The 19,897-nt window shown below is 52.4% G+C and overlaps 1 protein-coding gene across 8 annotated transcripts in view; it reads right to left on the bottom strand.

Moving 5' to 3' along the window:
• Positions 1-447: 447 nt before the first annotated feature.
• The window catches only part of NFIC (nuclear factor I C), a 121,562-nt gene continuing 102,112 nt past the window's right edge, over positions 448-19,897 (bottom strand). For 4 of the 8 annotated variants that reach the window (XM_029052747.2, XM_029052748.2, XM_029052743.2 and 1 more), the window contains one exon: positions 448-8,002. In XM_029052747.2, the coding sequence (XP_028908580.1) occupies positions 7,881-8,002 (122 nt within the window). In that variant the 3' untranslated portion in view covers positions 448-7,880. Of the gene's footprint in view, positions 8,003-10,119; positions 10,181-19,897 lie in introns of all 8 variants that reach the window. The other 4 variants (XR_005659560.1, XM_029052746.2, XR_005659559.1 and 1 more) reach the window with 2 other exon arrangements.

The raw sequence follows: 19,897 nt of genomic DNA on the forward strand, positions 1-19,897 counted from the left end.
AGCCTGAGCCCAGAAGTGAGCAGGGAACTATATGCTTAAGGTGTAGGCACAGTTCCTTCCCACATCTTTCAAGGTCAGAGTTGAGCAGGAATCTGACCTGCAGGGGTCTCAGGGCCCCACAGAAAAGGGGAGGCAGCTCTGAACCTCTCTTTGTTCCACCCATCACCCATCGTGATCTCAACCCAACAAAATGGACCCCTAGACCGCTCCTCTTTGCCTTCCAAACACACTTCTGGATATTTCAAAAACTTCTCAGGGCTGGGGACGGTGCACCGTCCCCCCCACCCCACCCCCGACTGCCCTCCACCCCAGCCTCACAGAAAGCTGGGGAGAGAGAGGTCCCCCTGATTCCTGGGGCCACAAACAAGACAGTAAAGAAAACACAAACCAGCCCTCCTAAAGAAGAAAAAAGAAACTATCAAATAGGATGAAAAAGGAGGCAGCGTCGGCATTTGCATATTCCCCTGGAGCCTGGGAGCCAGGTGAAGGGGGATCTGATCCCTCCTCCCCTCCAGGAAAGGAATTTTTATTTTTGCAGACTTCTTCCAAGTGAGAAGTGGGGGGCGGGGGAAGGGGGCAGCGGCAGGAGGTGGTGGCGTCAGTCCCTTAGGAATTATCCGACCCTTCTGCTCTGGCCACCCCCTTTGCCTGGCTCATCCAGAGTGCTGGGGCTAGGCAGCACCCAGGCACCCCCCCCCCCCCACCATTTCTCCCTCTTCCTCCCTGAGACCAGAGGCTCTGGAGCTACGGAAAGGAAAAGCGGGTACAGGTGGTACAGTGCAAACTTCTCCAGGGAACGAGGAAGAAGGAAAAAGACCAACTTCTCTCATTAACTGACCTGCTCGAAGGACTCAAGCCACCGGACCCAGGGTTGGGGGCGGGGGAATCTCCCAGGGTCTCAGATGCGGGCAGAAGCAGGGAGAAGGAATGGAGCCCAAGGCCGGCAAGATGGGGATGAGGACCTGCAGGCTTTTCTTTGGAAGAACTAGACCCAGGGTAGCCCATTCTTCCTCTTTCCGCTCCCTACCCAGATAGCAGGGGACCGGAGTGCTGAGCCAAGAAGCAACTCATGTCTGAAGGGGTGAATCTGGTTGTCCAAGGTGCAAGGGTGCATGGGGGTTAGGTTTGGCTTTTTGCTGTCGTCTCTGCCAATCGACAGTCAAAAATCTAAGTGCTTTCATCTGGAAGGTATGTGGATCTTGAGGGGGTCTGCCTGGGGTGTGTGGATGGCTCACGGTCTCCCTGGTTGCCCTTGTTATCTGGCCAGGGGGCGGAGAGGGGCTAGAAGGTTGGGAGGTCTGGCGCCGGAGACTGCTCTCAGCGACACCAAAGGGTCTGGGTCAGCGGGTCCGTCTTCCAGTTTCCTTTCACCTGTATAACCTCCCTGTCTACTCCCGGCTCGGCATCAGGGATCTGCCTAAGATTCCTGGTTGAGGGGAGAGAGCCTTCCCGGGATGGTTTCTGCCAATGAAAGAGAGGTTCAGTCCTCTTGTCTTTCCTTTGGCTTCCCTGGTTCAAAACAAGCCACTTGAGATATGGGCTGCCTAGGCAACCCTCCCTCTTGCACTGAGGAGGGTTGGGGGCTGGGGGTGGGGGGTGGAGGGGGCTGAGGGGGTTGGGTGGGATGTGGAGGGTTCCTGAAGGGAAATGCTTCCCCACTGGAAGAGGAACCTGTCAGAATCCCAACTACTGCCCTCTTGCGGGGTGGTCAGTAGCTGTTTTTGTTTTGTTAGTTTTTTTTTTTTTTTAGAAAAACACTTTTTTTCCTTACACATGTTAAAAAGGATGATGGGTTTTGCCTTTTTTTTGCTTTTTCTCTTTTCCTTATTTTCTTAAACAAAATAAAAACTAAAGCTACCAGCATTTTGCATTGTTCTGGCAGAAAAACACACCACCACCCTCTGCCCGGGGGCTTCTTGAGGATGGGATGAGGAAAAAGGGCGGGAGATTATGGGGAAGTGGTACCTCAGGCTCCTTGTTCAAGAGGCTTCTCTCTCCTGTCTCCAAAGGTCTTTAAGAACAGGAGTGACCCCTGTTTGTCTGGACTGGGTCAAGGGCCTGATGACCCTTAAAGGGGAACCTCCCAGCATCTCTCTATAGTATGAAAACTGTCAAGTGTTCAGACCCGGGGCCAAGGGGTAGGAATCAAAACATGGTCGTCTTCTCCAATATCATGGGCCCCTCCTTCCGCCTCACCACCGAGGAGGAGCCCTCCTCTGCTAAGGGCCCCCGAGCCTTTGATGCTTTTCTCCTGTGACTTGTGGACTGATGCTTAAAGATGTGGTTTGTTTTCAGTGTCCCAACTAGCTCCTACCCCTCTCTCTCTCCCTTCTAACTTGGGCTCTAAAGAACCCCTCACATGGCCCCCGCCTATCTAACTGGTCTGAGGGGGCTGAAGTGACAGAGGGGAGCCCCCTGCAACTCCCCCTGCCCTCGTTCCTCTTCCCCATAGTCTTTTGTTCTCTTTTTCTCCCCCACCTTCTGCTCCAAAATGCTCAGCTCTGACCACCTGAACCATGAGACACTAAGACCATGCTGCAGCCTCTGGCTTGGCCTACAGGACTGTGTCCGTCCCCCCACCCCCGCCGTTTTCCCCCGCCCCTCCCCCCACAAGAAAGTGCATGAAAGATAGAAAGATCTATGGGGTGAGATGAGTGTCCTTTAAAAACAAGGTCATTAACTGATCATTGGGTGGAGGAGGGCAATTGTCTGGCTTTAGAGGACAGAGGATAGGCTGTTGCTCCCTCCCCTCCAAAACCGGGGGGGGGGGGAGGGAGGGCACTTAGGGATGGAGGGAAGAGGATGGGAGCTTGCCCTTCACAGCGGAGGTCGAAGAATCTGACCTTTCACCCCAAACTCTTGCCCTGCTCCCTTACAAAGAGGAAAGAAAGCATTGTTAAGAATAATCCAGGAAGCCCAGATTCCCCCATGTTCCTCTGGCAGGGATGGGAAGATGTTACAGCGCACGCACACTACAGTTGTCTAACTTTGGTCAAGTTTAAAAAATGTAAATCATCAACATCCATATTCATCCGTCCATCAAAATGAAGCAACAAACTTTCCGCCCCCGCCCCGCTCCCCCCCCACCCACACCCATGCTCCCCTCCTGCTTCAGATCAGTTAGTCATCGAGAATCTTAGCTAAAAGACCTATTGATATAGACAAAACAGGTATTGCATATTTCTCATTCCGGATGCATTTCGCATTAACAGCTGGAAGACATGTAACAAGGGGAGGTTGTCAGTTAGAAGAGAAAAAGAAGAATCCATCAACAGATGGTTTCGAAGACTTGACATAAAGACTCATGGGAGGGGTAGCCCACTGTCCATTTTGGCAAGACCCAGGGCCAGGGTTGGACAGGGGCAGGAAGAGAGAAGAAAGGCCGTCTCTCTTGGTCATGGGCTCCCAGCACCAATCTGAGCCCTACAGAGATGCTCTGGGTGTGGGCTTCCCAATTTGGTGGGGCATCACATTTGTGTCTGAACAAATGGCAGTTTTGATGGCTTTAGGGACAGTTAAAGTCCAGGTGTTCGAGATTCCACAGGAGGGCTGTGACTTCTGTTTTCAAAATGCCCGCCTAAGCCTCGGAAATTTTTGCTTCAGGGGAGGGAAGAAGGCAAGGGGAAAAGGAAAGTGACCAAGACAGATGGTACAGAAGGCCCCTCTGAGGGCTCAACGGAAACAGAGGTCTAAATGCTGAATGGTTTCACAAATGGAAATACGTCCCCCTTTTCAATTTTTTTGTTTAACTACACGAGCCAGTGCATGCAGCTATTTCTGTGCGGTGATATCATTAAAGTTAATACTTATTCTCAGAAGGCAAGGCACATCATGTGGTAAAAAATTTCGTGCAAATTAGGAAACATGGATTTTTTTACTTTTTTATAATCTTTTTTTTTTAAGAGGAGGGGTTGGGGGAAAAGGTAGAGCCAGTTATAATCTGCCATGCACTTATCAGCCTGTAGCTGATAGCTTGAGCTAGGTCACATGAGTTCCTGTTAAAGCACCATGCAGTTATCTGTATGTTTAATTTTTCCCCTCTCCACCATCTTGCTGTCCCAGCACCCTCTCAGCTCAGTTCTGTGAGGTCAGATCTCCTGCACCTATAAAGTCCCCCTTCCTTTCCCTCCAGTCCCCCCTCCCCTCTCCAATCTCCTTCGAAGAGAGGCTCTTGCTTCTGTTCACACTGGACCCTGACCAAGGCTTTGGGGGCAAGGTTAATTGCACAAAGATCACCTTGGGCCATTTATGATCAATTCACCATTGCTAAAGCTCGAAAGAAATGGTACCCATGATGGGGTGGGGGGCACGGGGTGAGGGGGCAGAGGAGGGAGGGAAAGAGGGCTCTGGTCTTTCGCTTTGGGGTCAATTGGTTTTTATAAGCCCCTGTCCTTGTTTGAGAGGAAAATCTTGTTGCTAAGCTGAGTGAGGGAATTCTGATGCATCAGGTGGAGGAAGAGAAAGAAGAGAGTTCATAAGAAAGGGCAAAGAGACCAGAATCTCGAAGCTCTAAAAATCTGCTCCATGGAGATCTTCAAAATCAATTCCTTTGGTTCCTCTTAAGAGGCGTTCCTTGCTCTCTGGAGGAACTAGATGTGTGGCTTCACCCCTCAGTTAGAGCGGGTGCTTAGATGCATTGATGGATAAGGAGTTTGGGGGTGTGCGACACATATCTCTGTCCTGTTCAACTCCTTCTCTCTTGCTCTCTCCCTCTTCAGAGTTGCATTCTCCAGCCAGACCATACTGGGAATGGGCAGAAGGGCCAAAGCTATCCAAGGCTTTGCCTTTCCCCTAACTCTTCCCCAACTGGAACAGCCAGACAGGAAGGGGAGGCTGAGGTCTGGGTTCCTGAGCTTAGTGTTATCAGTGCGGGTCAACGGAAATGTCTAAGTGATGCCCAGGTCTGGCAGAAGGTGTTAACTAGTGGGCCAGGTGCCCTGCACCAGGTACCCCGTGCCCAGCATTGGCTGGGCAGAAGCTGAGGCATAACTCCCCTTCCAGTTTTGGTCTTGCAAACAGCACGTTTTTCCCAAGCGGGGGAGAAAAGTGTCTTTCTCGATCTCAGCCTTCTCCAGAACTTGCCCGCAGCACCTCCCGCTGGTGCTGGTTCCATAACTCTCTTCCTCAGGATGGGGGTGGTGGTGGTGATTCCTCTCTCCCAGGGGAGACAGCGTGGCGGGGGTGGGGGGGGAGACACCAAATGGAAAAACAAAGTGCAAATGGGTTCCCTTCAGCTGCCCGGCTTTGACCCCTGCAGAACGATGGCTGGGGCAGAGCCCTGCTTCCCTGGTGTAAGGCACTAGCAGAGAGGGGGTGCCTGGATGGAAAGAGGGCCCCATACCTCTGGAGCGGTCCAAATCCTGGCCCGTCTCCACCGAGCCCCACCTAGTCTATCTGGGCACGAGGCTGGAGGTGAAGAGGAAAGAATTTTCCAGGGGGACACCCAGTCGCACATTTTGGTTTCTTCCTGTTTCCTCGCTCTTCTTGAGAAGATCCCCGAGGCCAGAGGCAATCCCATGCACCTTGCTTCTGGAGGAGCCCCTCCAGGAATGAGCCTGATCCTAAAGGGCCTTGGGAGGGAAGAAATTTGGAAGCATCGGGACAACCGAGAGGGACAGGGCAGGTGGTTAAGTAGCAAGCGGCCTATGACTCCAGTGCCAAAGAGCTGTTCAAGCTGGCCGGGAGCCAGTGGCCACCCTCTGGCAGATGGAGGAGCTTCTGGGGGCCCCTGTTAGGACCCCTTGGAGGAGATGGTCAAGATCAAGGCGGTGAGCTACGAATGAGGGAAAGAGATGACAGTGGCTGAACTGTCCCTCCCTGGATGGGGTTCTGAGCAGGAGGGCAATCGGCCCCGGGAGCCACCATGGATTGCATGGGACACCAGGGCACTCAGATGACTACAACCGCTCAGGTCTCATGACACCCCTGGCTCTGGGTCTGCTCTCCGGTGAAGGGGTCCCAGCTGAGTACCGAGGGCAAAGGAGGCTGAGGCATGCCTGGTTTCTCCCTCCGGTTTCCCTGCTCCCTCCCCTCACGTCCAGCCGAGAGGGTAGGGGTCCAGAATTCAGGCACTTTAACCCCTCCTGTTCTGCTTCCCAGCCAAGGTGGGAGGAGAGAGCCAGGGGAGCAGAGAGGACTAAATCTGGAAGGGGTGGTGGTAGGGAGGCGTGTTGGAGAGAACAGACTCAAAGATATTTTGTAAAGAGAAAATCGGGGCATCACCTTCCCCGGGGAGGTGGATGGGGTGGTGGGGGTGAGGCAAAGGGGTGGGGGCGGTCAAAGCCCCAGAGAGTCTCCTGACACCATCCTACAGGAACCAGGGATGGATGGAAAATCGGGGTGGGGCAGTTCGAGTGGGATTGGATATTCAACATTCCCCCCCTTGTTTCATCCCCTTCCTAGAAAGTGCATTTCCTACGGTATGTGCAATGCAGTCCTTCCCCTCTAGCCTGACCCTTGGTCAGGTGAGGTGTGGGATTTCTGGGGGAGTCTCTCTTCCCAACTCTTTGCCCTCTCAGCAGCCCCACCTGCCCTTCCAGAGTCAACCTGCCCAGAGGCCCCTACTCGGAAAGACCGTGAACCTCTGGCATGGAGCAGGAGACTCTGGGAACCTGGACTTGCTGTGTCTAAGGCAACGGCATAAAGACTGTTTCTCTCAAACGGCGTTCGCCGGCAGGGGCGAAAGACCAATTCTGAAAGGCTGGGGGTGGGGAGGGGGTGGGGGTGGGGGGCAGAAATGAAGGGGTGGGCATGGATCGGGGTCTTTGGCCAAATTAGAAGCGGCTAAAAATGGAGGAGCCATGATCGGTCTCTTGTTTCACGAGGAGAATTTAGATTTGTCCTTGGTTCGGTGCCAGCATGCTTGCCTCTTGTCCAGCCAGGGTCAGTTCCCGGATCCCATCGTCAAAGAACCTCATGCCAGAAACACCTGTCCCTTTCACATCACCCGAACGTCCCACTGAGAGCATACTCCCCAGCCCGGTGCCCAGCCGATCCTGACAGTCGTCTCACCCCGCCCACTGCTGATGCTCGCCGGCTTGCAGAGCCTTACCTCCTTCCGCCTTCCACCCCCGGATTTTGCGAGCTGCCCCCACCTGGGCCATTCTGAGCAACGCCCCCCGCATCCCCCACTGCTGCCCCCAGTCCCACTGGAGATGGGCCACCTTGGTAGGCGTTTCTGAACCCAGTTGGGCGGGGCACCGAGGGCGCCGAGGGCACCAGCCCCATCGGAACGCCGCCATCCAGCCGCTGGCCGAGCCCGGGTGGTCCCACCTGCCCAAGGGGGAAGGACGGGGGATGGGGGACAAGAGACAGCAGGTGGGGCGGGGGAGCCTAACGCACCAGCTGCACCCAGCTCTTCCCTTCCAGAGGCTGGGGCCATCTGGGAGAAGAAAAAAAACCACGGCCCAGATTTACCCGCCTATCTTGTCAGAACCCGCCATCCTTAGGCACAGGAAAGGCCTTTGGTGTGAACAGGAGGCTCCCTTGACCCACCTGATGCCAACGACGTGGCTGACCGGGCCCAAGGAGATGAAGATGATGGGGAGGCAAGATAGGTCCTCTCATCACAGGTGGCAAGGGAACGGATAAGTTAGAACACCGCTGTTTTGCATATTCTGCTTGCAGAGAGCCCTGGGCCCCTGCGGGGACTGGTGCGATTAAGCACTTGCTGGAAGATCTGGGCCTGTTCTTGGGCCAGGGCAGCATCGGTCAATGGGGCAAAGTGTCTCTGGCCACTGGATGATTAGCCTTGCGTGCTTGTCGGTTGGTTGGTTTTGGAGAAAGTCTGAACTTCTCTCTTCCTCTTTTTTTTCTTTCTTTTTTTTCTTTTTTTTTCTTTTGTGTAGGGTGGTGGTAGCGGCAGCAGCTGGGCTGCTTCCTCACTCGCTTTTTCTCTCCGCCGAAAACCTTGACCGGGCGCTGCCTTTCCCTCCCTTCAGGATCTCCGAGACCCGGGAGAAGGGAGATGCGGAGGAGGCTTCGGTTATCCCAGATACCAGGACTGGAGGGAGGAAAGGAAGGAAATGAAGGGTGGATGGGGGGCGGGGGATGGAGAGGGGAAGAGAGAGAGAGAGAGAGAGGAGAGAGAGACAAGGGTCAGCATCAGAGAAGCTGGTGTTGTCATGATGTCCTCAAATCTTGATTCCATCCCATCCAGTCCCTTGACCTTCCAAGTCCCCCACCCTTTCAACCTGTGAACGCCTCTGTCCGTGTCATCGCTCAGTTAGGGCCAATGAGAACCAAAAGTGATTAGTGGTGGGGAGAGGAAGGGTGGGGGATGGGGGGGGGAGAGAGAAAATGGATAATCAAACTCCTTCCTGTCATCTATTAGCTGGGCCAGGATGAGGGTCCATTTCTTGAGGCAGCTGCCAGAGACTCATTTCTGCAGAGGCTTCAGCCATACTTTCTTCCCTTCACCCTCCTGCCATCCCTGCTGCTAAATGCCCATTGCCCTCCTTGCTGTGCCACCCTCCCGTCAGTGAGCACTGTGGGCTGGGCTGCTGCTCTGGGGGAGGAGAGTAGGGAGAGTGGAGTGGGGGGTATGCATGCGCAGGAATTGGGCCATTCCCACGTTGGGTCTGCTAGAGACTGCGGTTTTCTCTTGCCCCTGGACTATCATGTTGAGAGGAAAGACGCCCTGGCGGGTGAAGCTAGTGTCTCACAAAGTTCCCGAGGGGCCATGACTTGGCCCCGGGGGCTAGTTGGCACAAGGCAGTTTCGATTTCCTCCCCACCTACTTTGGCCGTTGCCATTTTTCCCATTTGTTTCCCTGAGGCCTCCCCTTCCACCCCTCCAAATGGCTCTGACAGTTTCCAGTGTCCCCGGATGGCACAGGTTCCTCTCCTTAGGCCACCACTGTTATTTGGAGTTCTCTAGAATGTGGTGGGGCTTTTGGGGGGTGGGGGCTGTGGCCTCTCTGCTCTGCCTGCCAGGATGGGGGTAAGCATGGGGGGAGTGGGGAGGGAAGGGTGGCTGCAATGGGCATGCTTGTGCTCTGGCTGATGGACTTGACCCTCTCTGCATCAACCCACCAGGGCCTGTGAATCTCAGAGCACATTTCACATCTTAGCTGGTGGGCTGCGGGGAAGGCGGTGAGGAGGGGGTTATTCCAGGGGCTGGAGAAGTCAGAGGGTTAAATTCTGCCGGAGGGGAAATGGGGGGGGGTGGAGGGAGCCCTAGGGTGGTGGGGTGGGGTTTGGAATCCTTCCCTAGGCTTCGGCTGCTTCTTCTGATCCTTGGAACCAAAGTCTATAATTTGCCGGTTTCCTCTATAATCACAGAGCTTCCCTCCCAGTTAACAGGCAGTGTGTGGGTGCCAGCAGCCCCCAGAAACCGGAGCCCGGGGTGGGCGGGGGGAGGGGGAGGACAGGAGGAGGGGCCCCGTGCCAGCCAGCCAAGCCTTTGGTGTGGTCTGGGGGCTGTTCTCATTAGCCAGTGAGCCTGGGCCAGGGAAAGGAACGAAGCCGCCGATAGCTGGCACGGGGTTGCCCTCTCCTCTCCGGTGGTTTCCTGGCTGTGGCCCCAACACCCAGACTGGTTCCTGGCCCTTCTCTGGGCCGGGCATGGCTTTAGCCCTTGGCGGCTTGGCATTTGGCAAGGGGCTATGCCTGACAGGGGTCCTGGGACTTAGCAGAGACGAGGTGAATCACCCTGTGCTCCCCATCCTCCCTCAAGTGCTCCGCTGCCTCCAGAATCTCGGGGGTGGGGGGGGCGTGGAGGGGGCAGAAGGAGGCTCTCCATTCTGGGATGCTCCTCCCCCGGGGCCGGCCTGGTACCCCAGGCAGGGAAGGAGGGAGAGAAGGAAGACGTGCATGTCACTAGAACTTAGCCTCTGAGAGTCTGTCATTTGTAACGAAGGAGCCCACGTGGGCCTCCTCTGGAGCTGGCAGAGACACTGAGACTTAAGATGCTGTCCTTGGGAAGGGAGGGGGTTTCACCTACAGGCATGCAACACACTCATACACACCTGCACACATGCACAGATACATGCATGCATGGGGCTGCACACATGCACATACATGCTCACACATACATATGCACACGCTCAGCACACGTATCTGCACACATCTACTCACACCCCAAACACAACACACAGTTGGCCTTCTTTGGTCAACTTACCAAAGTGGCTTGGGGTCAGGATCTGGTGGTGATGGGGGACTTTTAACTACCCAGATATCTGCTGGAAAAACAATTTAGCAGGTCACAGATCATCAAACAAGTGTTTGGATTGCAATGTGGACAATTTCCTAGTTCAGAAAGGAGAGGAATCAACTAAGACAAACACCCTTTTCAGATTCTTTGTAGCGAGGAAGAATTAGTCAAGGACCTAAAGGTGGACGGCCACCTGGGTGGAAAGGATCATAAGAATGACTCCATTCAAGAACCAAAGGAAAGGAAGGGAAGAAGTCCAGCAAGGAAGGAAAGGAAAATGAACTTTAGGGAAGCAAATTTGAACAAGCTTTGAGCACTAGTAGTAGGAAGGAGCTGGTGGAAAGAAGCTGAAGAGGCCAAAGAGTCCAAGAAAACTGGCTGTTTTTCAACAGAAAGTTCTGCCAGCACAGGAACAAATCAAAGTGATGAATGGGAAAGGACCCGAAGGGGAACAAGATCTCAAGCTGGTTAAGCCCAGAACTATACAGAGTCCCCGAAAGGCAAAAGGGAAAGCCACAAAAGGTGGAAATTAGGCTAGGTTCCTGAAGAGGAATGTAAGGAAACAGAATGATCGTGTAGGGAGAAGATTAGAAAGGCTGAAGCCAGAAAGGAGATGCAGCTCAGATGAGACCTAAAAGGTAACCCATGCAGTCAGTTCTCCCACAACACATGTTTTCACTCTGCGTTCTGGAGAGGACGCTACTGGGCAGCTGGGGAGCATTCTTCCGACAACACATGGCCGTCAGGCTAGAGTGCGCCGTGATGTCGGAAGAAACGGTCAGGCGTATGTGCACACGTGTCGCGGAGAGTGTAAGTATTCCAACATGGGCTCTCCCCCGTAAGCTTCTTCAAGAAGGTAGCCCCCACATTACTATATACATTTTTCAACTACCCTAGCCACAGGCGGTATAAGGAAACTGTCTCCCTCCCGGACAGGGAGTGGGAAGGTAGACGACCGATGGTCCTGAAAAGCTTTTAAGGAATTTTCTTCACCTCTGTTGGTTGTTAAAGATCAACTGCCACCAGTGAACCAGAGCAAGTGTCACCTGGGACGGAAGGATGGGAGGGTGGAAAGCCAAGCTAGAAAAGGGAAAGAAAATAGTTAAAAGATAACTTAAAACCACTGGTCGGCTGTCTGGGAATCAGCAGGGCCTCGCAGAATTGGGGATGTTATAGCGGAGTCACTGGCCGTCATTTTGGAAGACTACTCGGCGGCTGGGGAGGAGGGGTGCAGGAGAAGTCAATAGACATTGGACTCAGACAGAAAAGGAAAAGGGCTGTGACTGCTTTGAAAACACGGGAAGACCATCTGCTTGATGTCGACATCTGGTAAGAGCCTAAGACAACGTTCAGCTGACAGTGTTCAACGCCTAGAAGAATTTAAGCTGTTAGGAAGCACTCCACAAGGCCAGGGGAAGAGCAAATATTTGCCAGACCACCAATTTGATTTCCTTCTATGATTGACTGACAGGTCTTGCAGACAACTTAGAAGCAATAGGTTTACCCTGTCTAGACTCCGGTGTGATTTTTGATTCCACCCTACGTTATCTCATCCCTGACACTGTCCCTGACAAGCTACCGAGTGTGGCCTGAAAAATACTACGGTTAGATGGGGACCCAGCTGGCTCCAGGATGGCACCCGAAGGGCATCGATGGCTCAGTGCCAGCTGGGTGGATATATCGAGTGGCACCGTGTGGTGAATCAATCATGGGGTTGGTAGTCAGGAGAAATAAAATAATACCAGGTGTCAGCAATGAGCTGGAAGTGGGGAAATGACAGTACATCCACTTATTGGTTTATATTAATGCCTGTCTCCCCTTCTAGACTATAAGCTCGTCGAGGGCAGGGAACGTGACTACCAACTCTGTTGTACTGTCCTCCCCCAAGTGCTTAGTACAGTGCTCTGCACATGGTAAGCGTTCAGAAAATACCATTGGTTAATGACTGATTCTTCCATAATGCTGGTTTGAAACTCTGTGCTATGGACAGGAGGCTGTTAGGAAGTTTGGGAGTGTTCTTCCGCCAATAAGGGTCCTACCTGCAGAGAATGGGCGGTGATGGCAGAGGAAATGATCGTGTGCATGTGTGCGCTGCCGGTCAACCGGCGCACACTCCAGAGCACAAGATTTCCTCTACGCAGTTTGTCAGGACCATCACCCCCACGTGATACCCTTTGGGCATTTGATATTCACCCCACCCTCGGCCCCACCGAACTTATGTACATATCTGTAAATTATTTATGTATATTAATAATAATGTTGGTATTTGTTAAGCACTTACTATGTGCCAAGCAGTGTTCTAAGCACTGGGGGAGATGCAAGGTAATAATAATAATAATGGTGGTATTTGTTAAGCGCTTACTATGTGCCAAGCACTGTTCTAAGCACTGGGGGAGATGCAAGGTAATCAGGTTGTCCCAGGTGGGGCTCACAGTCTTCATCCCCATTTGACAGACAAGGTAACTGAGGCACAGAGAAGTGAAGTGACTTGTTCAAGGTCACACAGCTGACAAGTGGCAGAGCCGGGATTAGAACCCACGACCTCTGACTTCCAAGCCCATGCTCTTTCCACTAAGCCACGCTGCTTCTCCATGTCTGTCTGTCTCCCCCTCTAGACTGCAAACTCCTTGTGAGCAGGGATCATGTCAACCAACCCTGTTGAACTCAACTCGCCAAAGAGTACAGTGCTCTGCACACAGTAAGTAAATACCACTGATTGACTGACAGGGGAATTAAACGTATGCACATTAAATTTAGAAATGACACTCAAGGCGTTGGAGTTGCTAACACCTTGGAAGTCAGGAATGAGATTCCAAGTGACCCAGACAAAAGAATTCTAGACATGGGCTATAATTTAATGGGAACGAATGCAAGGTAATACATTAAGGGGCAAAAAAAAATCATACACGAATGCAAGATATGCAAATACAGAAGAAAAAGATCGGGTGAGTGTGCGTGTGTGTGTGTGTTTGTGTGTGCGTGTGCGCTGGGGCAGGGGGAACATAGTCAACAATAAGATGTGAGTATTTCAAAAAAACCCATGATACAGAGAGGTACATGACAATGTGCAACATCCGGGAAGTAATCCTTCTTTGCCCTATCCTTCCAAAGAAAATGGTGCTCAATTTTGCTCACTATATTTTGTAAAGGATGTGAAGAAACTAGAGCAGTTCTAAGATTACAGGGATCATTTCCCTTTCTAGGAGGAAGACTTGAAGGACCTGGGGTGATCTGGCGAAGAGCAGGGGTGACTTGATTACTGTCTACAAGATCATGAGGTATTTTCACCAGTTGTTCTCCATGGCCCCAGAGAACTAAACAAAAGGAAAGTGACTTAAATTGCAGCGAGAATTGAGGTAGGCACACAGAGCCGGCTTTAGACGGTACTGCCTCAGAGAGCTCTGTCAGGGCAGCTGTGGGATCGCGGCTGAAAATTTAAAAGCGCCCAGATCAATCGATAAATACCATCGATTGAGTGACTGATTGATTGAGTTGGATGCTGTGGGAGAGGAATGTAATGGGGTGAGCCAGGAGTCCGCCCCGGAGAAGCGCCCTGGGTTCGGGGGCTCCGCCAGGCTTCCGCAATACATCATCGCGTTACACTATGTGCACAGGCATCAAAACATAATGGTTCCTACAGAGCACTGCGTGTACTCCCGGTGATAATATGGTGACATCAGACAGACTGCTGCCCGCATGCGCAGCGTAATGTGATGACATCATACAGAACAGAAGGGGGATGGCAAATTGCTCCCTGCCTTGGGCAGCCAGATGTCTGAAGCCGGCCCTGTAGCTATAAGGAAAGAAGGACTTCCACCCTAAAGAGTGGCTAAACCCTGCAGCAGTCTACTGAGGGAGGTGTGGACTCCCCATCCCTGGAGAAAAAGGAACAGACATCCATTTGTCCCAGACGGATTAGTCAGGGAGTCTAGATCAGACAATCACTCGAGGTCCTTTCCAGCTCTGTGACTCTATGAACAGCCACCTGCCCATAATCTCTGTCAATGTATAATCCCTGCACAGTGCCTCAGTGCAAACTCACCCACCTATTCACCCCCATCACCTCATGTCCTGTTCCTTGATGTCCAGATCCTTGAGCTATTATAACAGCATGCACCGATAACACACATTCACCCACTCATACCCTCTCCAATAGGTTTACTTTCTTCCCATCTGCCCAGCTTGTTCCCCTCCTCCAAACTTCCAAGTTTCATATCTTGGGCCCCATCTTCTTTCAGATCTCAACACTCCTCTGTGTGTGTGTGTGTGTGTATGGGGGGGGAGTTTATTGTCAAGACCCGAACTGGGGTATGGGGGGAGGGGGTGTTCTTCCTTTGCCTTTTGGGCTTAGAGTGGGTGGGGGTGGGGCGGGCAGGAGGGGTGGCACAATGGGGGAATCAAGACACTTTTATTTTCAGTCCTATGTCACCCACCTGCCAGCTCCATGTCACAGTGTCCTATTGCATTTAGACAACTGGGCCATGTCCCTGCTAGGTCTCCCTGGGGGCCAGCCCAGTCTGTTCACTCCTTCCTTTAACCTTGGTGCCTACCAGAGTGGCACAGAGGAGGGGTGGGAATGCCCTGACTATTAGGTCAGAGTCTGGTTCCCTAGACTTGATCCCGAGGGGCAGCAAGTTACAACTCTAGCCCAGACTGAAGGATTTTCTTATCTCATGGACCTGCTCCCTCAGTTCACGGTTGGGAGAATTCCTAACGCACTGCATCACTTTAAATGAAAAAAATAAATTAAAAAAATCTCAGAAACTAAAACATCCCACTTCCTTCCTTGGGACTTCAGTCATTCCAGAAAGTGAGAGCATCCAATGGGGGCCGGGGATATAGGGGTGACGCTCCCTCCATGCCACCACTTGGCTTGTTGCTAAGCCTAAATCGAAAGGATGGGGGCGGCCTGAAGCTCTGCTGTTTCCTAGCTGGATGCTGGGTGGACGCTGAGCCGAAGAGAGGTAACCTGAGCCTGCCTGTTCCTCGCAGCTACATCAGGTGTAAATCAATCCAGACGGGTCCGACTAGCCTTTACCTAGAGAAAACCAGGCTAGGACTGCTATTGATCTTCGGGCACTATTGTTTCCTGATCCGGGCCGACCGTGCCTCCCCCCACTCCACCCCCACCCCAAGTTCAAGTTCATCCTGCCATTACCTCATGTCTGGTTTCCGTTGGCAACCAGACGGCTCTAGGCGTGACCCTCCTCTTTGCAAGCGGCTCCATTGGCTTTGATACCCCTTTCCCCTTCCTCCTCCCTCCGCCCCCTCCCTCTGGACTGCATGTCTATCCCCCTCCCCACCCCCACAGCCCCACAGCCCTCCTGTCCTTTCATCTTCCTTCCTCCATTCACCCCCTCCCACCAGACTTTTCTCTCCGCACTTCCAGAGATACCGCTCAACCCTCAGAAGGATCAGAAGGGGTGTTGGGTCCCTCCACCCCTACTCAGTCTTGGTGGTGATGGTGGGAACCCTTAAGCCCCTCCTCACTTCGTTGCGAAGAGGCTGGTGGGCAGTGGGACCCAGCAGTGGGCCAAGCTAGATGGGGCCGGGTAGGGAGGGAGCACAGGGGCTGGGGAAGAGAAGCCTCCTCATCTCTTGCGGGGAGCTCTAGGAGAAGTCTCCCGGACTTGCCAGATTTGGGGGTGGGGGAAGCGGCAGGGGACTAAAACGGGGGTGGGGTGCTGGGGAGAAGGAAGGAGCTGGGGGTGGAAAAAATCACCTAATCTGTTCATAAGCCAGAGAAGACGGGGCCCAAGAACAAAGAGAGGCAGAAATCACAACACAAGCTTTGTCAAAGATGGAAATTCCACTTTGTTTTCTCTGAGAGCTAAAACCTACCCTCCTACCGCTCGCTCTCCACCCTCCCCGCCCCGCCCCGCCCCCCAACTTCCCTCTGGTAATCCCGGTTCACAGCGGATCAGAAAGCCTGAGATTTGGGAACCAGATGGGGAAGAGAGAAGGGAATGAAACTGAGCAGCCGGGAAGTAGGGCCCAAACCCTGGCCAGGAGGGAGATGGAAACGGAGTGGGCCCTTTCCTAGTGCAGCCCAGTAAAGAAAAACAAGCATGAATAATAAATAGGGAAGAGCCATGGAGCTGTGGGCGGGAGAAATGCTGAACAGGGCAGAATAGTAAATCAACAGTCTTCCAAGTCCCGGGGGGCCTGAAATCCCATGAGCAGCTGCCATCAAGACCCTTTAAGGAGAGAGGTACAGGCAGACGGGGAGGGTCCTGTTTGGACAGCCCCTGTTTGTTTTGTGGTGTCAGAGTCTAATGGGATATTGGCCAGAATGAGTTTGAAGGGCCGGGCAGGGAGATTAGCTATGGGTTACTGGATGGCAGCCAGCTCAACTCAGATCAGGCCTGGAACTCCTCCCCTCCTTCACATCCGACAGTTCACTGCTCTTCCCATCTTTAAAACCTTAAACCTAAAATCCCTTCTCCTCCTAGCGGCCTTCCCAGACTAAGCCCTTTCACTCCCCTATCCTCCCTCTCTTCTGCATCACCTAGGCACTTGACTGTGGATCCCTTAGGCATCTGACCCTCACCCCGGCCCCACAGGATTTATGTAAATATCCTTGTACTCTACTATTTCCCCTCTCCCCCAACTATTTTAACGTCTATCTCCCCCTGTCTACCGTGAACTCCTTCTGGGCAGGGAGAGCGTCTACCATCTCTGTTGCATTGTGCTTTCCCAAGTGTTTAGTACTGTGCTCTGCACACAGTCAGCATTCAATAAATACCATTGATTGATTGATTGCACCACCGAGCTGTCCCCTCCGGTGGCTTGCTCAGTAGTCCATTTAGTTTGTTTTTTTTTCCTTAAATGGTATTTGCTAAGCTCTTACTATGTGCCAGGCACTGTACTAAGCGCTGGGGTAGATCCAAGTTAATCAGGTTGGACACAGACCCAGTCCCACATGGGGCTCACACTCTTAATCCCCATTTTACAGATGAGGTAACTGACACACCTGCCCCCATCCGTGACGGAACTAGTCCCGAGCTTCACCCTTACTAATTCCATTCAGGGTGTTTGACTGATGGGATCCAGGACAGGATAATAATAATAATTATTTTAGTATTTATTAAGCGCTTACTATGTGCCAAGTACTGTTCTAAGCTCTTGAGTAGATCCAAGGTAATCAGGTTGTCCCACGTGGGGCTCATAGTCTTAGTCCCCATTTTACAGATGAGGTAACTGAGGCACAGAGAAGTTAAGTGGCTTGGCCAAGGTCACACAGCAGACGAGTGGCAGAGCCGGGATTAGAGCCCATGTCCTCTGACTCCCAAGCCCGTGCTCTTGCCACTGGGCCATGCTGTTTCCCAGGCTGCTTGCCCTCTCCTTCTGCCAGAGCAGCCCAAAGCAGCTGGTGATTGATGATTAAAGGAGGTGGAAGGCGGGAGGGAGAGTCCCCTGTAGGGGAGGGCGAGGCAGGGGACAGTGTCTGCTCTGGGCATGGTGGATAGCAGCATCTCTCACTAAGTGAAATCTGCAAGTGGTCAGTGTGCCCCAGAGACAGCTGGCACCAGTGATGTCTCTGAATGTTCCTGGAGCTCTCCCAGGACCCTGAGGGACAGACGGGCCTTAGTTTGCTGGGGGGTTTCCAACTCTCCCATTTTCCCTGGAACTGCTTCTCACAAGTCCGGTGGAAACCCTCAGTCTCTCGCTGGACAGCCAGCATAAAGGCAACATAGGGAGGGCCTTACTGCCCCTACCCCTGGCTTTAGACTGGCAGTTCTGCAGTCTCATGGCATGGATAGATGGTGGCACCAAAGTCCCGTGGGTGTCGCTAAGGCCGGATCTAGGAGCAGGTTGGTCTAGTGGAAAGACCCCGGGCCTGGGAGTCTGGGGACCTGGGTAATAAGAATTAATAATTATGGTATTGGTGGAGCATTTACTATGTGCCAAGCACTATTCTAAGCACTGGGGTAGATACGAGACAATCAGATTGGACACAATCCCTGTCCCACATGGCACTCACAGTCTTAATCCCCATTTTACGGATGAGGGAACTGAGGCACAGAGAAGTTAAGTAACTTGTCCAAGGTCACAGAGCAAACAAGTGGCAGAGCCAGGATTAGAACCTATGTCCTCTGAGTCCCTAGCACTCCCTAGTGCTCTTGCCACTAGGCCTAATCCTGGCTCTGCCACTTGCCTGCTGTGTGACCTTGGGCAAGTAGCTTCACTTCTCTGGGGCCTGTTTCCTCATATGTAAAATGGGGATTCAACACCTGATCACCCTCTTAATAATAATAATAATAATAATAATGATGTTGGTATTTGTTAAGCACTTACTATGTGCAGAGCACTGTTCTAAGCGCTGGGGTAGATACAGGGTAATCAGGTTGTCCCACATGAGGCTCACAGTCTTCATCCCCATTTTACAGATGAGGTAACTGAGGCACAGAGAAGTTAAGTGACTTGTCCACAGTCACACAGCTGACAAGCGGCAGAGCTGGGATTAGAACCCATGACCTCTGACTCCCAAACCCGTGCTCTTTCCACTGAGCCACGCTTGGCCTGCGAGCCCCACGTGGGACAGGAACTGTGTCTGACCTGATTAATTTGTATCTACCTCAGTGCTTAGTACAGTGCTTGATACATAGTAAGTGCTTAACACACAATACTAGGATTACTATTGTTAATAGTACTACTATTTATTATTGTCATCATCATCATCATCTACAGATCTGAGCCAAAAACTCATTCCTGGGCCCCTACTGTTCTATTTTGCTGTCTACTCAACCAAAGGGAAATAAGTGATTTGCAACTCTGGAAAAACTCCTAACTAACCCCACCAGATGGTGGGGGGGAGGAAGTGGAAAGGAGACAAAGAGGGAGGAAGAGAGCCCAGAGAAGGAGAAAGGATGGGAGGAAGATCGGCGGTAGTAAAGAAGAGGGAGAAACGTTACCCACCATCTTTGGGTTTTACCTACAATGAAAGAGAACTGGATGTGTTCCGTAGTCCTCCCTGAATATTCTCTTCTTTGTTTCCGACCCTATTAGTTTGCTCATTTTCCTGCTGGCCCCACTCTCCTTACCCATTTTGAGACAGGAACTATGGCTGACCTGACGATCTTGTAGCTACCCCAGTGCTTAGTACAGTAAGCTCTTAGTAAACACCACAGTGATTTCAGGGTTAGGATACGAGGACTGAGCACTGGAAAAATCATTAGCCTAACTTGAAGGCCCAGAGCTGGAAGTAAACCGGAATGGCCGGTACCGGGTCCCAGTCAAAGAAAACAATCTGAAACGGCTGTTCTGGTGTGAAAATTGGCTTTAGTGCATCGGTGGTAATGACGGCCCTTTAGGTGGGTGGAAGGCGGTGCCTCTAATCAATGGGGACCTGCCCCCAGCCCCTGCTGGCTCAGGAGCCACAGCTCCACCTCTCCCACATTGACCCAGAGCCCTCGGAGCTGGAAGAGGCCAGGGGTGGAGGTATAGTTAAGGTGGCGGCTCCATTCCTTGCCCTCTGTAGTTGAGGTGATCCAGGCACTTCCTCTGGCGGCAGGTTGACCCTCTGCCTGCCTCTCCTGTCCCTCTTGCCCTGCCACTGCCTTGGGCAGTAGAAGTATTCCCCATATATATATGTATATATATATTTTAATTTCACCTCTGATAAGGCCTCTTTGGAAGAAAGAGGCTATTGAAACCCTATTGATCAATCAATCAATCAATCAGAATTTGGATGAATTTGGTACCCAGAGACTCAGACACATGCACCCAGCACCACACTAGGTCT

This window comes from Ornithorhynchus anatinus, chromosome X2 (genome assembly GCF_004115215.2).
Source record: "Ornithorhynchus anatinus isolate Pmale09 chromosome X2, mOrnAna1.pri.v4, whole genome shotgun sequence".
NCBI lineage: Eukaryota > Metazoa > Chordata > Mammalia > Monotremata > Ornithorhynchidae > Ornithorhynchus > Ornithorhynchus anatinus.